Source organism: Neomonachus schauinslandi, chromosome 12 (genome assembly GCF_002201575.2).
Source record: "Neomonachus schauinslandi chromosome 12, ASM220157v2, whole genome shotgun sequence".
NCBI classification, from domain to species: Eukaryota; Metazoa; Chordata; class Mammalia; order Carnivora; family Phocidae; genus Neomonachus; species Neomonachus schauinslandi.
In genome coordinates, this window is record NC_058414.1 from 31,365,361 (window position 1) to 31,380,810 (window position 15,450).

Here is a 15,450-nt window from a genome sequence, read left to right on the forward strand (position 1 = left end):
GATGTTCAGAAATGTTTTATTTTTTCATTGGTTGACAACGAACTGATCATCTGAATGGTAACGCTCACACTGTGTCCTGAAGTAAGACACATAATCTGCTAGCAGGGAGAAAAGAGGCGAATTTCACGGTTTCATCTGTTACGCTCTTGCAAAAAAGAGCAAACCAGGCCAGTTTTAAATTTAACAAACAGAAACATTACTGGTGCTTATTATACCAACACGTTTTTTCATATTGAGAACTACCCCATGAAGTAAGCATTAACCTCTTTCTCGAAGATGGGGAAGCTGAGGCTGAGAATATCTGAGATCATTAAATCACATTATTCAGGAAGAGGCACAGCCAGGATGAGAATCCAGATCTTAAAAGCACATGGCTTAAAAATTGTAAGGGAAAAAAAAAAAAAGTCTTCCACTCCAAGTGTAATACGTTTATCAGAGGGTATTTGGAAGAGTAGGAGGAAGGAAGAAAAGCAATTCCTGACCCTGACTCCCACTGGTGGCAGCACCAACATCGTGGTCCTCTCAGTCCGGTCCTTTTGCTGTGTAATATCTTTTAATGTGAGTGTGAACACATGGCATATCGAAATGGACAGATCAGTATTTTAAACATTATCATCTTCTGATTTTAACAGGAAAGCGCACACAGCATAGAAAACTTGGAAGGTACTGAAAACCATAAAGGAAATTACAGTCACCTGGAATCTCATAAGCCAAAAATGACCATAGTTAATATTTTCCTATATTCCCTTAGGTTTTCTTTTTTTTTTAAAATCAGTTTTCTTTTTTACATCACAAAGCTCGTAATTTGTAAGATTTTTAAGTAGAGCTAACAAAGGTCTAGGTGGATGATGACAAAGAAGAACTTGGCGACAGATCCTATTTGCCACACAACTGAATCAGTGGGTTATTAGGAGAAAATCATCACTTACGCTCCCTGTACAATGATGTGGCCATCAAAAATGTGTAAGCCTGAAAATGCCGGTGCTGAGTTTCCGCTAAAGCGAACCCTGACGTGGATTACCATGGGTTTTTGTTTCTGTCTGCATCCAAGTGAGTATAAATCATTTACATGATAAGAACACTGCATGCATAAAGCTTTTAATACCATATGAAAGCTCTTCTAGGAAGAGACAGGAGCTGTAGTCTGATGAAGAGAAGATTTTTACGAATCTTACAGTGAAAAATATACCATGTGACTTAAACATTTTGCACACCGAAATTTACATAAAAGAGGCTTAGCCAGAAGATAAGCATCACTGACAAAGTCTCAAGGAAGTTCCAAATGGTGTTAAGAGACCTGACCTTCTATTTGTAAAATCCCAAAGAGTTTATTATCAATACCAAAAACTTCTATTGTACAGCAAGGAGTAAACCTTTATGACAGCTATTAAGGAAAAACGGCACCGCAAGTTTACACACGTTACCGAAGGCAAAGGGTAAGAGCAAAGGAGAACTCCAGTCGGAATGTTGGTTCTGTTCATACAGCTTCCTCTTGATTTAAACACTCATGACACACTGAATGAACTGAAAGAGAGAAAGGTCCACGTTATCTGGGGAACATCGCAACAGATTGTAGCTTTTTTTTAGGCTGTTTACGTTTTGTTTCTCTAATCTGAATTTCAGATCGCGAGAGATCCCTTTCTAAAATTCAGAGTACATGATGGGCGGAAAGGTTCATTTTGTAGGGGAAGCCGTCTAATATAAAACCCAGTGCATTCCTCTTCTTACAGAAAGCAGATCTTACTTCAATGGATAAAGAATTATTTAAATTCTGAGTATCTCAGACTGGAGAAATGGCCACGGTGAAAGGTTCCTACTCAGAACTAACAGTTCCATCACACGGGGGCCTCCAGAGTATTATCCCACCGCTCACAGAGCACCCTCAACAGTTTATTCCCTTAAAATCTGCTTTATTAAAATAAATCCTAAGCATGAAACTCTATGTATGCACAGAAACGGAATATATGACCTTTTCTCGGCAATTCAGAAACCCAGGTTTAGACGCCATTAGTATTCTGCTGTGAAATGTTTGCTTCACTCTAAGCCCCAATAGGCTCTGCTTTTCTAGCAATTTTGTCATTCTTCTGACCCCAGGGAGGCACTGTGTGCTAATGCCCACAGCACTCCTACAAAGCCAAGCTGATCATCCCTTTCAGGTAAAGGGGAACTGAGGATCAAGACATTTAAAATCTCTCATGGAACCCCGTGGGAGGCCAAAGCCCAGGCACTTTCCACTGCACAGGCCGCCTCTCCATCTTTGGAAACAGGGCCGGGACTGTCACCAGACACGCTAATGCACACGGATGAAAACACACCTTTAAGCAGAAGAAATAAACATATTTACACACATGCCTTTTTAAATTATCAGAACTGTGGCAGCTGCCAAACTGAAAATATGTTCACCCTTGCAGTTTGTAATAGAGAAACCTTTTAGAGCATTCAGTTATCACGGTGCTTTCCATTCTGAATGTGGTTTTTTAAAATCCATGGCTGAGCAAAGAACAGAAAAACAACTGAACCTCTCTCCAGTTTTCTTGTGTATATCCAACTAAGGCTATCCAAGATGGCACCTGGCTACATTCACATTGGTCATGTGGCCTCGTCCAATCTCATTTAGTGTGATGGTTTAATAAATACGCTGTTTTAAACTGTGACTGAAGTCTCTGCCTTACATCCTCAATGAAGAACATGGGTGTGTCAAGTACAGCTTTGAGCTTTTCAATGGACTTGTAAGTGACAGGGGTATTTGTTCAACGAAGGCAAAAACAGATACAACATCTGCATGGTGTTTTCCAAGGACATTTCTGACTGACATCTCCCAAGAGCCCAGGGAAGAAGGCATTACTACTTCCTCTCCTCAGTCTTGGAGCAATGAAGAAACCTGCCTCCGTGACCCAGACAGGAAGTGGGACCAGCTGGGCTTTGAACCAGCTTTGAACTCTTTCAATGCAAATCAAACAGTGGTTTATGAATAAGACTAGTAATAAATGAAATTAATAAATTCTGAATGGTAACTCCTGATCATTTAATCCTTCATTACAGCATCTTTAAGATGTTGTAATGGCTTTAAGATGCTCTTAATGGCTAACTTCAAAAGGGAATCCCCAATTGGTGTACATCTTATTCATCTTACTCAGTTCTGAATTTACAGAGACTTACATCATCATATGGGAAATTCACAACACCTTGCTGAGCAGTATCCCGTCTTCGAAAGCTATCTGTAAAACACCACAGTAAAATTTATGGTTATTTTTTAACACCTGAAATCACAACAGGTAATTATTCTGGCATTGGGTTCAAACCACAGTAACATCTGAGTTGTAAAACTTGTAAAACCAGCCAACATAAACAAAAGCCCACAGCAAAGAAGCCAACTATATGAATGTGAATAGATTTAATATACAACAAAGTAATACACCAATGCAGAAGTCAGCCAACTGTCTTTTTCAATGTGGAACTGGAAGAAAGCACCTTATCCCAAAGTCAGTAAAAGCCATGTGACTTCTGAGGCCATTACTAAGTTGAAATGAAGACACAGAATTTCAAACTTCTTTATCACACAGATAGTGTTTAATTAGGAAATGGATGGATAGAGTCCCTAATATGGCAAATGGGCTGTAATCAAATATTCCACCTGTCTGAGCTCTGTGCTACTGAAAAGGATTTACTTAAATAAAAACAACAAAAAATCTGCCCTCATATTTTTGTTAGGATGCAAAAAAATTACAAACCCAGGTATTAAAAAGAGTAAAAGATTGGGGCGCCTGGGTGGCTCAGTTGGTTAAGTGTCTGACTCTTGATCTCAGGGCCATGAGTTCAAGCCTCGCTCCACACATAGCATGGAGCCTACTTTAAAAAAGAAAGAGACAGAAAAAGACTAAAGAGAGGGATGGAACAAGAAAAATATACAAAAGAAAGAAAAAGAAAAGAGGGCATAGAAAATAGAGATTACTCATATACCCTCATCTAAGAAGTCCATACCTCTGAAACAAATGACCATTTTAAATTACTTTCCAACAGGAGGACTTAGGAGAGAGAGCTACAAATGAGTAATTTCGCTCTCTTCAAATAGTTTACATTCTAGGGAGAAATCACAGAACTGCTCATACTCTGACCAAAAGTGCACAAATTAGGTGATCACGTTTTGGAACGTTTTTGTGAAATTTAGTTAAGATTATTTTAAAAGCAACTTACCACTAATCTGAAAGGATTTCTGAAAAAACACAATTATTCTGCTAGATACGTTTAATAGCAGTGTTTAGAAAGCCCCTGAAGTTAGGGGAAGCAAGAGAAATCGCGGACAACAGAAGTTCAGAAACACTGAAAATGAAACGTCACACGAACTGTGTGTTCCTGGCCCTGTCGACATCACCTCGAAGAACACACCTGTCAGGGCTCGAAGTTTGACACAGCAGGCGATATAGTCGTCGAAGGTGATCTTGCCATTGGTGCTGTAGCGTTTTGCAATTGAATTCACAGCCTGGGGACTCAATCGAAAGCCTGAGGAAGGAAACAGTTAAAGGATAACAAAAGACCATTAAAAATAATCACAATTCTTTCAGCCTGGGAGTACTCATTTTAATTGTGACTATGCACTAGGCATTGTATGTGTTTGGTTATGAATATACACTGCTTCTAGACAACAGAAACTGCCTTCAGGTAACAGTTTCAGAAATGAAAAAGAACGACGGCCAGGTGGCTGGAGTCGGCTGTACCCACCCATTGTGGTGAGGGCCTTCTGCAGCTCCTGAGGGTCCACCGTGCCGCTCCTGTCGCTGTCGAAACTGATGAAGTGCTGTCTCCAGCCATTCAGCACAGCCCAGAGTTCTTTAAATTCATTGAAACCCATTGTGCCTGACATATCTCTCTGAACTGTCATCAAGGATTAGAGCTTCTTTATTTGGCAACATTTTCTAATGAATAAATCAAAGATGAAGGATAAAGGAATTTAATGTTCTTTTGGCTAAAAACGTTAAAAATGTTTTATGTTCGGGGCGCCTGGTGGCTCAGTTGGTTAAGCGACTGCCTTCGGCTCAGGCCATGATCCTGGAGTCCCGGGATCGAGTCCCACATTGGGCTCCCTGCTCGGCAGGGAGTCTGCTTCTCCCTCTGACCCTCCCCCATCTCATGCTCTCTCTCTCATTCTCGCTGTCTCAAATAAATAAAATCTTAAAAAAAAAAAAAAAAAAAAGACTGGCTCTTTTGAGGGGCGCCTGGTGGCTCAGTCGGTTAAGCAACTGCCTTCAGCTCAGGTCATGATCCTGGAGTCCTGGGATCGAGTCCCGCATCGGGCTCCCTGCTCAGCGGGGAGTCTGCTTCTCCCTCTGACCCTCCCCCCTCTCATACTCTCTCTATCTCATTCTCTCTCTCAAATAAATAAATAAAATCTTTAAAAAAAAAAAATGTTGTATGTTCTTCTTAGTGTGATGTAATGAAAAGGGCCTATGGAGAAAAAGCTCTGGGGACGTATTTTCACTGTGGGAAGAGAAGCGATGTGATGTGATTGCAAGGAAGGAAGGTGGCCACGGGTGAGCAACCAGTGAAAAGCACTCGTTTCTGGAACTGGGCTGTACTTTCTGGGGGCCCCGGGCTATGATGCTGGGTGCTGGGGGGTCTTCACCCTAACATTCCCTTTTGGTAGGCCCTTCCAGACCCAGGGTTTTCACTTTTGGAAAAGAGATGGGATGGAAGGCAGTGCAGGGTCAGCACCAGCTAAACCAAGTCTAACAACTGTGATGTGAAAAATTCCATTGCTTGAAGGTCAGGTGTGAATCATGCAGAGCAAACGACGACAAGGCAAAAAAACTTCCTTGCCACCCTGATTTCTATACTTGCCCTCCTTCGATGCTTCCATGAATTCTTGAATAACCAATGTTCGATTTACTAAGCTCCCTTCCTTTTTCACACCAAGTTACATCTTAAAAGCTAATGATTTCAGAAAACTTTTTTTGTGGTCATTTGTCACCTTGTGTTTACTGGGTATTAATTCTTAGATGAATTCTTTTAAGAAGAAAATTTTTTTTTTTTTTTTTTGATCAGGAAAAAACCCTCCAGACAGCAATCAAGGTAAAGGATACATCCAGCATTGAAACCATAAGCCGACAAGTCTCCAGGTTAAAAGCTGTTAAGAAAAGTACATGCATATCAATACAAGTTTCAAAAATTCACATTACATTGCATATATTCAAATTAATTAGAAAAGTAACTATTTATACACTCCTACTTTTATATGCTATTCAATTTATGTGGAACTAAATTACATGGAGCTTTGAAGATTTTTTCCAGATAGAGAGGATTCCTTGTAGAACCCAATTTGATTTTAACAACTTTAACAGAAATCTTTTTAAAAAGTATTATATTGTACTGTTAATATTTTTAGGTAGATAATGGTTTTGAAGTTGGGGGGGGGGGATGTTAAGATATCTAGAGTTTGCTCCAAAAGAAAATGGACAGGATTACAGATGAACTAAGAATGGTAACACACTGCTAACTGGTGAAGCTGGGTGACAGGTGCATAGAAGTTCACCGCATCATTATCTCTGTTCTTGGATACATGTAACATTTTCTATAATATAATCTTCCTGAAGTTTTATATATCTTCTTGCCTTTGAAACTGTAATATACTGAATTCAATTCACCATGGTGAGTCGGAAGATAGGGCTACTTCGTTCCTACTCCTAACAGGCTATAAATAGCTGGTTTTGCTAATTCTATTACATAGTTCATGTATCTTTCTTTCCCCTTAAATGTCACACACTGAATGGTAACCTCCTACCTCGAAGAGCCTATGACCTGTTTTCACATACAGTAAGTTTATATATGAAACCAGATAGATATGCTTGCCAGAACTGTGCTAAATAAGAGCACTCTGGAGGAAGATACGATGACCAATTCAGGGGTGGCCACTGTTCAGAAGCCTTTTGAGTTTATGTACAGCTCAAGCGTATTCCAAGGGAATTTCTATAGCTCACTTAGAAAACCAAAGTAGAATATACTTATTGGTTAATGGGCCTACTGATGATCTACCTAAGCATTAGCAAATTCCAAATAAAGAATTCCTTGCATCTTGCATTGTGTTCATGGGAACTGATGACTGGGGAAATATTTAGATACAAAGAAGATATAAGGCTAGAAGGCAGAAGTGACCAGGGTCACTGGGCGAAGCTGGCATAAATTCTGCAGGTGTGTGAAAAGGCACACAGAACTAACAATTTTATAGCTCTTACTAGCTTCATATTTATCTCCAACCAAACTGAATTTAAGACACATCTGAGCTCTTAGTACTGTAATGTCTCCAGACCTTACAAACTATAGGTTTTCCACTTTTAACAGATTCCTGTGTTTCGCATATCCTGGAACCTTAGATAAAAGGTAGGGAACTATTTCTATTTTGGCCCTTCAGACTCCATCTAATCCACAGATACAGTTCTCTGAAGTGACAGGAGCCAACACTTTTCCACACTTTTGAGAAAGAGTTGGTTGATTCTTCATTCTTTTAAGTTGTGTGGAGGTATGAAGTCTCTTTAATCCAGACCAATGGTTCTCAGCCCTGGATGCTTATCAGAATCACCCAGAAGCTTTAAAAGATCCTGATAACCGGGGCTGCACCTCGGAACAATTTTTTTTTTCCCCCCGCTTTACTGAGCTATAATTGACAGATAACATTGCGTAAGTTTAAGGTATACAATGTAATGATTTGATATACATATATACTGCAAAATGATAACCACAATTAGGTTGGTTAAAACATCCATCACCCCACACAGTTAACTTTTTCACGTGTGTGATGAGAACTTTTAAGATCGACTCTCGTAGCCATTTTCAAGTACACAACACAGTGTTACATATAGTCATCATCATCACAGAACAATTCAATCAAAATATCTGAGCCTGGAACCCAGGCATGACTGTTTTTTTAAAGCTTCTCAAATGATTCCAGTGAGCAGCCAAGGATGCTTCCCAAAGTGTGATTCCTGGACCAGCCATGTTAATATCATCTAGGAGCTTTTAGAGCTGCATAATCTCAGCCCTTAACCAACAAAATCAGAATCTGCATTTTAATACGATCCCCAGGTGATTTATATTCACATACAAACAAGCTAGTCAATTGGGACCACCATCATCTGGAAGCTTGTCAGAGATGCAAATTCTCAGGTCTTACCTCACACCTTCTGAATGAAAAATTCTAGGACAGGGCTCAGCAATCCAGTGATGCTGATGCCACTGAAGTTGAAGAATCAGTGCTCGGGAGGGCCTGACAGACACTAGGCAGACCCACCTGTGTTTGACTTTAAATCAAGGGTTTTGAGGGGCCATGAAGCAAACACCTGCCCTGTGTCCCAGGGCTATGCACGGCACCACATCCAGTGGTGCCAGGAAGCCCAGGAATCTGGTCATCTTCTGTGAGAAGGATTTAAGAGAGGGAATGAGATGCGCAGTGAACAAAAGTGAATGAACAGAAAATTCACTATTCCAGACAGTTCTGATGAACTAGAACACTGATGTCTAGTAAGTTTGGATAGGGAAAACTCTTGCTCAATTTTAGCTGAATTTTTTTCCCCCAGAAATAGCTTTTATTAATGCTAATTCTATTTTAAATAATTTTAGAAGAATCTTTGCGCTGATTTTACTTTTACTCTCTCCCTTCTCCTGTTCATTCTACTAGAATGCTCATACATCTTTTCATTTTTTTTTTTTTTAAAGATTTTATTTATTTGACAGAGAGACAGCGAGAGAGGGAACACAAGCAGGGGGAGTGGGAGAGGGAGAAGCAGGCTTCCCACAGAACAGGGAGCCTAACATGGGGCTTGATCCCAGGACCCCGGGACCATGACCTGAGCCGAAGGCAGACGCTTAACCGACTGAGCCACCCAGGCACCCTGATACATCTTTTCTTCTAGTAGAAATCCACAGTGTAATGGACCCAGCAGGAAAACCCTACCTTCAGTTGTTTCTCTCAACCTTACCACAGAGTAACAACTACACTCAAGGGAAAAAAAGAAGCTGAATTACTTTCTTACAGACTAGAGCAACTTCTCCTATCAACTCCACCTCTGGGTATGACTGCTTCCTTTTAACCTGGAGAAGCTGCCTGTAGGTACTAGGTTGGAATATCCCTCTGCCCCTCACCTCACCTCCATCTGTGCTTTTTGGTTTGGAAGCTGGGTTTAAAAAACACCAATGGTTGTGTAACTTCTGTATCATAAAACTCACCGTGACTCCTCACAAGCAGGATGGTTTTGTGGTTCATTACAGCCTCCACAACCAGATGACAATAAGCAAATAAATTCAATCCCATGGTTCTGATGACTCAGGAAATGTGTTCCCTAGAACTCAGTGATCTAAGACCATCACTAACCATGATTTCCTCATATGAAATGTTTAAAAGGACTATTCTCCAAGGATATACAACCCATTTGTTAGTCAGATTTTAAAACCTGCCACACCTCTTCTATCAAAAGGGTACAAAATAATAGTTTATGTTGGGACATAGCTAATTTTCATAAACCCTGCTATTAAACCAGAATTCTTTGTTCACTAGCCCCAACTGCTTGAGGTTAACAATGAACAATTTAAATGTATTTCCTACAGCAGGAAAAAAAAAAAAATCCCCTATCTAGAAAGTGCTTCTTTTTTAAAGGACCAAATTAAATGAGAAATGCAAAGTTCCTCTTTCATATTAATTTCTCCAACTAGGAAATATTAATAGGATATTGAAGTCACATAAAAGAAAGGATGATTGAAATATAAATGCAAATAGTTTAAAAAGAGAGCCATCTAGTAAATAAGCCATGTCAAACAGTTAAAAAATGCCACTATAAATCTTCAGGTGTGACTTCTGGTTTGAGCATTTTAATCCACAGTTTACCAACAGCTAAGGCTTTGAGGTGATGTTCTGTCTCAATTAACCACTGGCTAAGTTGGCAAGTCAAAACACTATTCTCTACCTTGCGTGTTTGTCATGGTCAAGATCTGATTTGAAAAGCAGCATGTGGTAGTGTGTGGGACCATGAGAAGTCCCGTCCGAATGCAGCACCTCTGCAACTCAGGGCAAAGAGCTCTTTCAAAAGGCAGGAAGGTGATGTAAGTGCAGCAGATCTAGGCTGTGAGGAACTGAGGAGGAAAGGAGAAGGAAGACTAGTGCAAAGAGTTTGGAAATTAGGAAGGGTACTTCCAACTTAGCCTGCACACGTTCTCTGAAGTGGAAAGAGAAATGAAGCAAGCCCTGGGGGGTGTCACGACAAGCATTCACGTTGCCAGCAGCATACTTAGAGAGCAGGAGTGCAAAGTGGCTCCCTGAGGACCAGGGGTGGGGACCAGCCACTGCGGGGAAGGGGGTGAGGACCAAACACTCAGAACTAGGCATGCAGGGCAGGTTCCTCAGGGACCAGCTGCACAGGACCAGCCACCCAAAACCCTAAATGCCAGGAGGCTCAGGACAGAGTCAACTTTTGGCAAATAGCCGTAAATGTCAGCTCCTGTCATTGATGACACCTGACCTGGCGGATTTCATTTCAGCACCTTACCTTGTTCTCTGTGAGGGAGGCCACAGAGACTATCTCATGGCTTCCACGCGTTCCCAATCCAAGAGACCCACTCAACTGGCAGGCAGGTAGTGTGGCGTGACTTATTAACAACTGTTTTCAAGTTAACATCTTGTAATAATAAACAACCGAAATTAGCTTTGGAAATTCTAATTTTTGCTAGATCAGAAAAGCGCAGTGTCCTTGAAGGTTATCATCCTAAGTAACAGTTAAAATATGAAACACAAGAGTACTTCTAGAGAAATTCTGAGACTGTCAACTCACGTTTGTATCCTCCAGCAATGCCTGACTGGGTCAGGCATCTCTGCAATTCATCAGCATCTATTTGCCCATCCTTTTGGGGGGGGGAAATAAAGGGAAGAGGAATCATAATAGTGCTTTGTACCTTCTAGTTTTTTGTTTGCTTTCAGTATATTATTTCAGCAATAATGACAAAGAAAATGAACATTTTCATGCATGAGACTTTTTTTTTTAAAAGGAATGCCTTCCAAAAACAGGTATTCCTTTCCCAGTTCTACTTTCAAAAATAATTTAATGAAAGAAAAACAAATCGTTAAGTCCTCTTCCACAAATGCATAATTAGGGCCATAAACAAAAAATACATTTCTCGATACCTAAGTAAAGTCGGCATTCAATTTCAGACTCTATTTTATTTATTTTTTATTATTATTTTTTTTAAATTTTTTTAAAAGATTCTTATTTATTTATTTGAGAGAGAGAGAATGAGAGAGAGCCCATGAGAGGGGGGGAGGGTCAGAGGGAGAAGCAGACTCCCTGCTGAGCAGGGAGCCTGATGCGGGACTCGATCCCGGGACTCTAGGATCATGACCTGAGCCGAAGGCAGTCGCTTAACGACTGAGCCACCCAGGCGCCCTCAGACTCTATTTTAAATAATTATTACATAAGAATTCACAAAGTCGGAAAGCCGCTTACACCTATACTTTAGTATTACCAGTATCTTTCATCCTTTCCTCTAAATTCCTCGATTAGATTTGGCATTAAATTTTCAAGTACAAGGTTCCTCTTTTCAATAAAACACTGAGGTGAATTCAGTTTCTTCAATGATACATATTTTTTAATGTATGAATAAAACTAGTTTCTGTCTTGAACTTACTCTTCTTTTAGTCTGAGCTAGGAAACTGCCCGTTAAGCACTTAAAATTATTTATATAGTTGCTTAAAGTCTTATTCCTCTTTCTAGCTTTTGGTTGTTGGGGGGGGGGGAGGGAGGGCAGAACAGGGTACAGAGCTGACATTCGTAAATAATACGCTTGGATGAAACAAAGAGAGGCCTTCGTGATCACCTGTGGTGAATGGTTTTTCCAGAACCACAATTATATCTGGAAGATACAGGTTCCCAGGGCCTATTTATTGGCTGACCAAGTTCAGAACCAGATAGATGTTATTTTTAGGGATTTAAAAATAAAATACCCAAATCCTCAATTCTAAGTGAGGAGCAGGATCAATAATTTGAAAGACAATGGATATGCTGATGTAGGCCGGGACGCTGCAAGCTAAGCAGGTGGGGTCACTTACAGGGCGGGAGAAAAGGCAATCTAAGAACTCAAGTCTTGAGCTTTGCCCTGTCTTGTGGTTTCAAAGATACAGATCATTCACAGATGAAGCAGATACTTAAAGGGAAGCTCTTTCAGTTTTAGACTCAATTTTCCACTCAATTTCTTGAACTACATTTCTTAGAATGCTATTCTGAAAGGTGGTCTTGGGTTTTTATCCCATAATAGTGGACAACATCTTCACATGAAGATTGTGTTATTTCTTGCTTTTGTTCAATACAAAGCTAACTCGAATTCATAAGGGCAAACATCGCTTCTGGAATGGGTCATACCAGCAGTGGATTTACCATGTACACCAATGTACACCACCACCTGTCTTACAACTCAAGGTGGAGAACTGAAAGTTCTCCAGAGGGAGGGAACCTTCATTCTCTCTCGGTCAGCAGGCCACCACACCTTATAAGGACATGAAGAGCTGACCCAGAACAGCATCAGCATCAAAGAGAAACTAAACTGTCCACAAGATTAACTTCCTGATACTAAAGGAGCAGTAACTTTCTTATTATGAAGCTGGTAAGTTTTTAACATAAGTACCTATTTCCTAGGGGGTAACTGATTAACAATCAGATTCAACCCAAAGAAAGTGTCCATTAGAATCTGACTACATAATTACTGGTATGTGTCTTTAAGTAGTACAAACAAAGGTTTAGGTGTTCACCAGACCTGGAATTTCTTCTCTGGAAACCACCAAGGACCCTGACAATTCATAGTTCTAAAAACATCTTTCTACTTTACAGATCTTCACAGTATATTTACAGCCCCCCATTCTTATTTAACCAGACCCTAATTCAATCACAAATTTAGTTTTGAAGTGAACCTACATAAATACAGGTAACAGTCCTAATTTGTTCTGAATATTCAGAAATAAATAAATGACTATACATTTCCTTCTCTCCTTTTTCATTTACAGAAACAAAGGCATTTTTTTCCAGAGGAAAAGTTCTTTTTTCCATCCCACTCTAACAGTAGCTAATACAAACGTAGACTCTGACAATTCTTTAATATTAAGGGGAAAAGCTAACCTGTCCAGCTACAGCAGCAAAGTAACCATAGAGCGGATCCTGAGTCTGTCCGGGAAAAGTAGGTCCTCCGGGGGCCCCTCCATACTGTAAAACAAACACAAAAGCATCATTCCGCTGAATCCAGTTTTATTCTTTCACCACTGCATGCTTTTGTGCAAAGCCAGGCAACTGCCCGCCCTTCACACGGATGGTTCACCTCCCCACCACCGGGCACGCTTTAACTGCAATCATTCCTCCCCTTCTCTTCCATTCCCACCTCAGCAGAATTTAGAAAAAACTAGCAGCTTGGACCAAAATGAGTTGTCCTGAAAGTGACATCTACATAAGTGAAGCAACTTAAGCGCAGGGCTCAGAATTGTTTTCCTTTTACTTCACAGCATTTATGGTATTTTTCAAAGCGTTCTGAGACAGGTGTAGCCCAGGCCGGGCTTAGGTGTCTCGGTTGGACTATGCGGCGGCGAGCACCTGGGCGGGGAGGCGCGCAAAAGGAACATTCCGTCTCGGAAACAGTTCCCACGACGACGCGTATCCCAGGCTCCTGGAGAGGTGGTCTTCCTCCCGGAGGGCTTCCCCCCCCATCCCTACCCCCGCGGTCTTTCCCGACTTTTTTTTTTTTCCTCTCACTTGCTTTTAAAGAGGGGAGGTGGATCTCCGGACCATTAGAGATTAAAATGGCTGTTGCTCTCAGGGGAAACCGGGAGGGGGAGGAAGCCAATCCCCAATTCGCACATTTTCACGCCGCGCATCCCAGCCACAGGGTGGGCTTCTCGGATCAAAACCCACCCGCGCTTTGGCCCCACGCAGCCACCCGCAGGGCGAAGGGACTGAGAAGAGGGAACCCCAGGATGAGGCCGAAGGGCAGGGGCCAGGGGCGAGGCAGCGGGCAGGGAGAAGCCGGGGGAGGGAGGCGCCCGGGGAGCCGCCCCGGCGGAGCGGCCCAGTGTGGCCTCTCGGCGTCCTCGGTGTCCCAGGGTCGCGCCCGGGCCGCGAGCCCGCGCGGGCTGCACTTACCCCGCCTGGGTAGTACCCGCCGCCGGCGCCAGGGTGCCCCGGGTACGCCATAGTGCAGACTGCGCCGTCGCCGCCACCGCCGCCCTCCCGCCGGGGCCGCCCCGGAGCACACCACGCGGGCGGCGGGGGACGCGCGCCCGAGTCGCCCCCCGCACCGCGCTGCGCTCGGGCCCCGGCCTCCTGCGTGCGCTCGGCGTGCCTCTGCGCCTTCTGGGCTCAGGTCGTGCGCAAGCCCGGCTGCCGCAAGCGCCTGGGACCTGCGACGCAGTGCTCAGCGGTGACTTTCCTCCCCGCGACACGAATGGCACATTCCAACACCGGTACGGTGCCCCGGGGATTCTTTATTGCTTCCTACTCCGCTCTATTCTGATACTTTTAAACATTTTAAACAACTTTACTAGTCTGGGCCGCCCGGCTCTAAGTTGGGTGCGGTTTTGTGAGGAAGGGGGCTGAATGCAGTAGGGCCGCTCTTAGATGCCTTTGAGGGAAGGAGACGTTGAAAAATCAAAAATATGAAAACGCCCTTGGAAAACAGGAATAAACTTCAGGAACTGTGTGCAAAAGAGCGTTTGGCTTGCGGTTGCATATTTCACCGGGTGTTTCCTCGCTAGGGGACACGGTCAACTCCTGGTTAAGCTGGGCGTGATGTGGCCTGGGGAGGACAGAGGGCATTTCCTGGCAGGGCAACCCCGCCCAGGTTCTTAGAAAATGAGTTGTTTGAATTATCTCGATGATTCAGGCGAAACCATCGCTCTCTCCAAAATTACTCGGCTCCTTTTTACACGAGATAAGTTCATTGCTAAGAATGTGCTGCTCAGTATTCAGGAAAGTGAGAGGTTAGAACTATTCCCTTAGGTAGATTCAGAATATGGTTCTCTTCATTTTTCTTTTTCACCTGGTTGAACAGTCTGATGAGAGCAATTCAGGTGTGAGATTTTCGTTTGGTTTTGTTTCATGTCATTTCAGTCATAAAGGATGTTTGTTCCTGAAATTTATCCGTTTTAAGAAATGCACTGAGGAGCAACATTCACGGTATTTGCTATGGCGGTTGCACAGTAAAATTGAAAGTCATCAACATCTAACAAATATTGGAGCACCTGCAGAGTGTGGTGATGCGCTTGTTCACGGTGGGGGACACGGTTCCTCTGTTCCACGTTCCTGGGCTGTGTTCCCACTAAGGTCATTGTTTTTCTCTTATGCGTAACTCCCTTCCAAGTCCTCATTTTGGATAATCAGACTCCAAAAATGAAAGTCCTGGATTGTGAGAACAATTTTAATAGTCCCTGTTGTTACATATCAA

General features: G+C 42.3%; 1 protein-coding gene across 1 annotated transcript; it reads right to left on the reverse strand.

Annotated features, from left to right (window-relative positions):
• SRI (sorcin) lies at positions 1–14,227 on the reverse strand. Its single transcript, XM_021689618.2, has 8 exons — positions 14,151–14,227; positions 13,140–13,223; positions 10,809–10,878; positions 6,078–6,121; positions 4,720–4,867; positions 4,387–4,500; positions 3,160–3,218; positions 1–1,524 (listed from the first exon to the last, which is right to left on the reverse strand). The coding sequence occupies exons 1-8, from the start codon at positions 14,199–14,201 to the stop codon at positions 1,498–1,500; spliced, it is 597 nt and encodes a 198-aa protein (XP_021545293.1). The 5' UTR covers positions 14,202–14,227; the 3' UTR covers positions 1–1,497.
• Between the last annotated feature and the right edge of the window lie 1,223 nt (positions 14,228–15,450).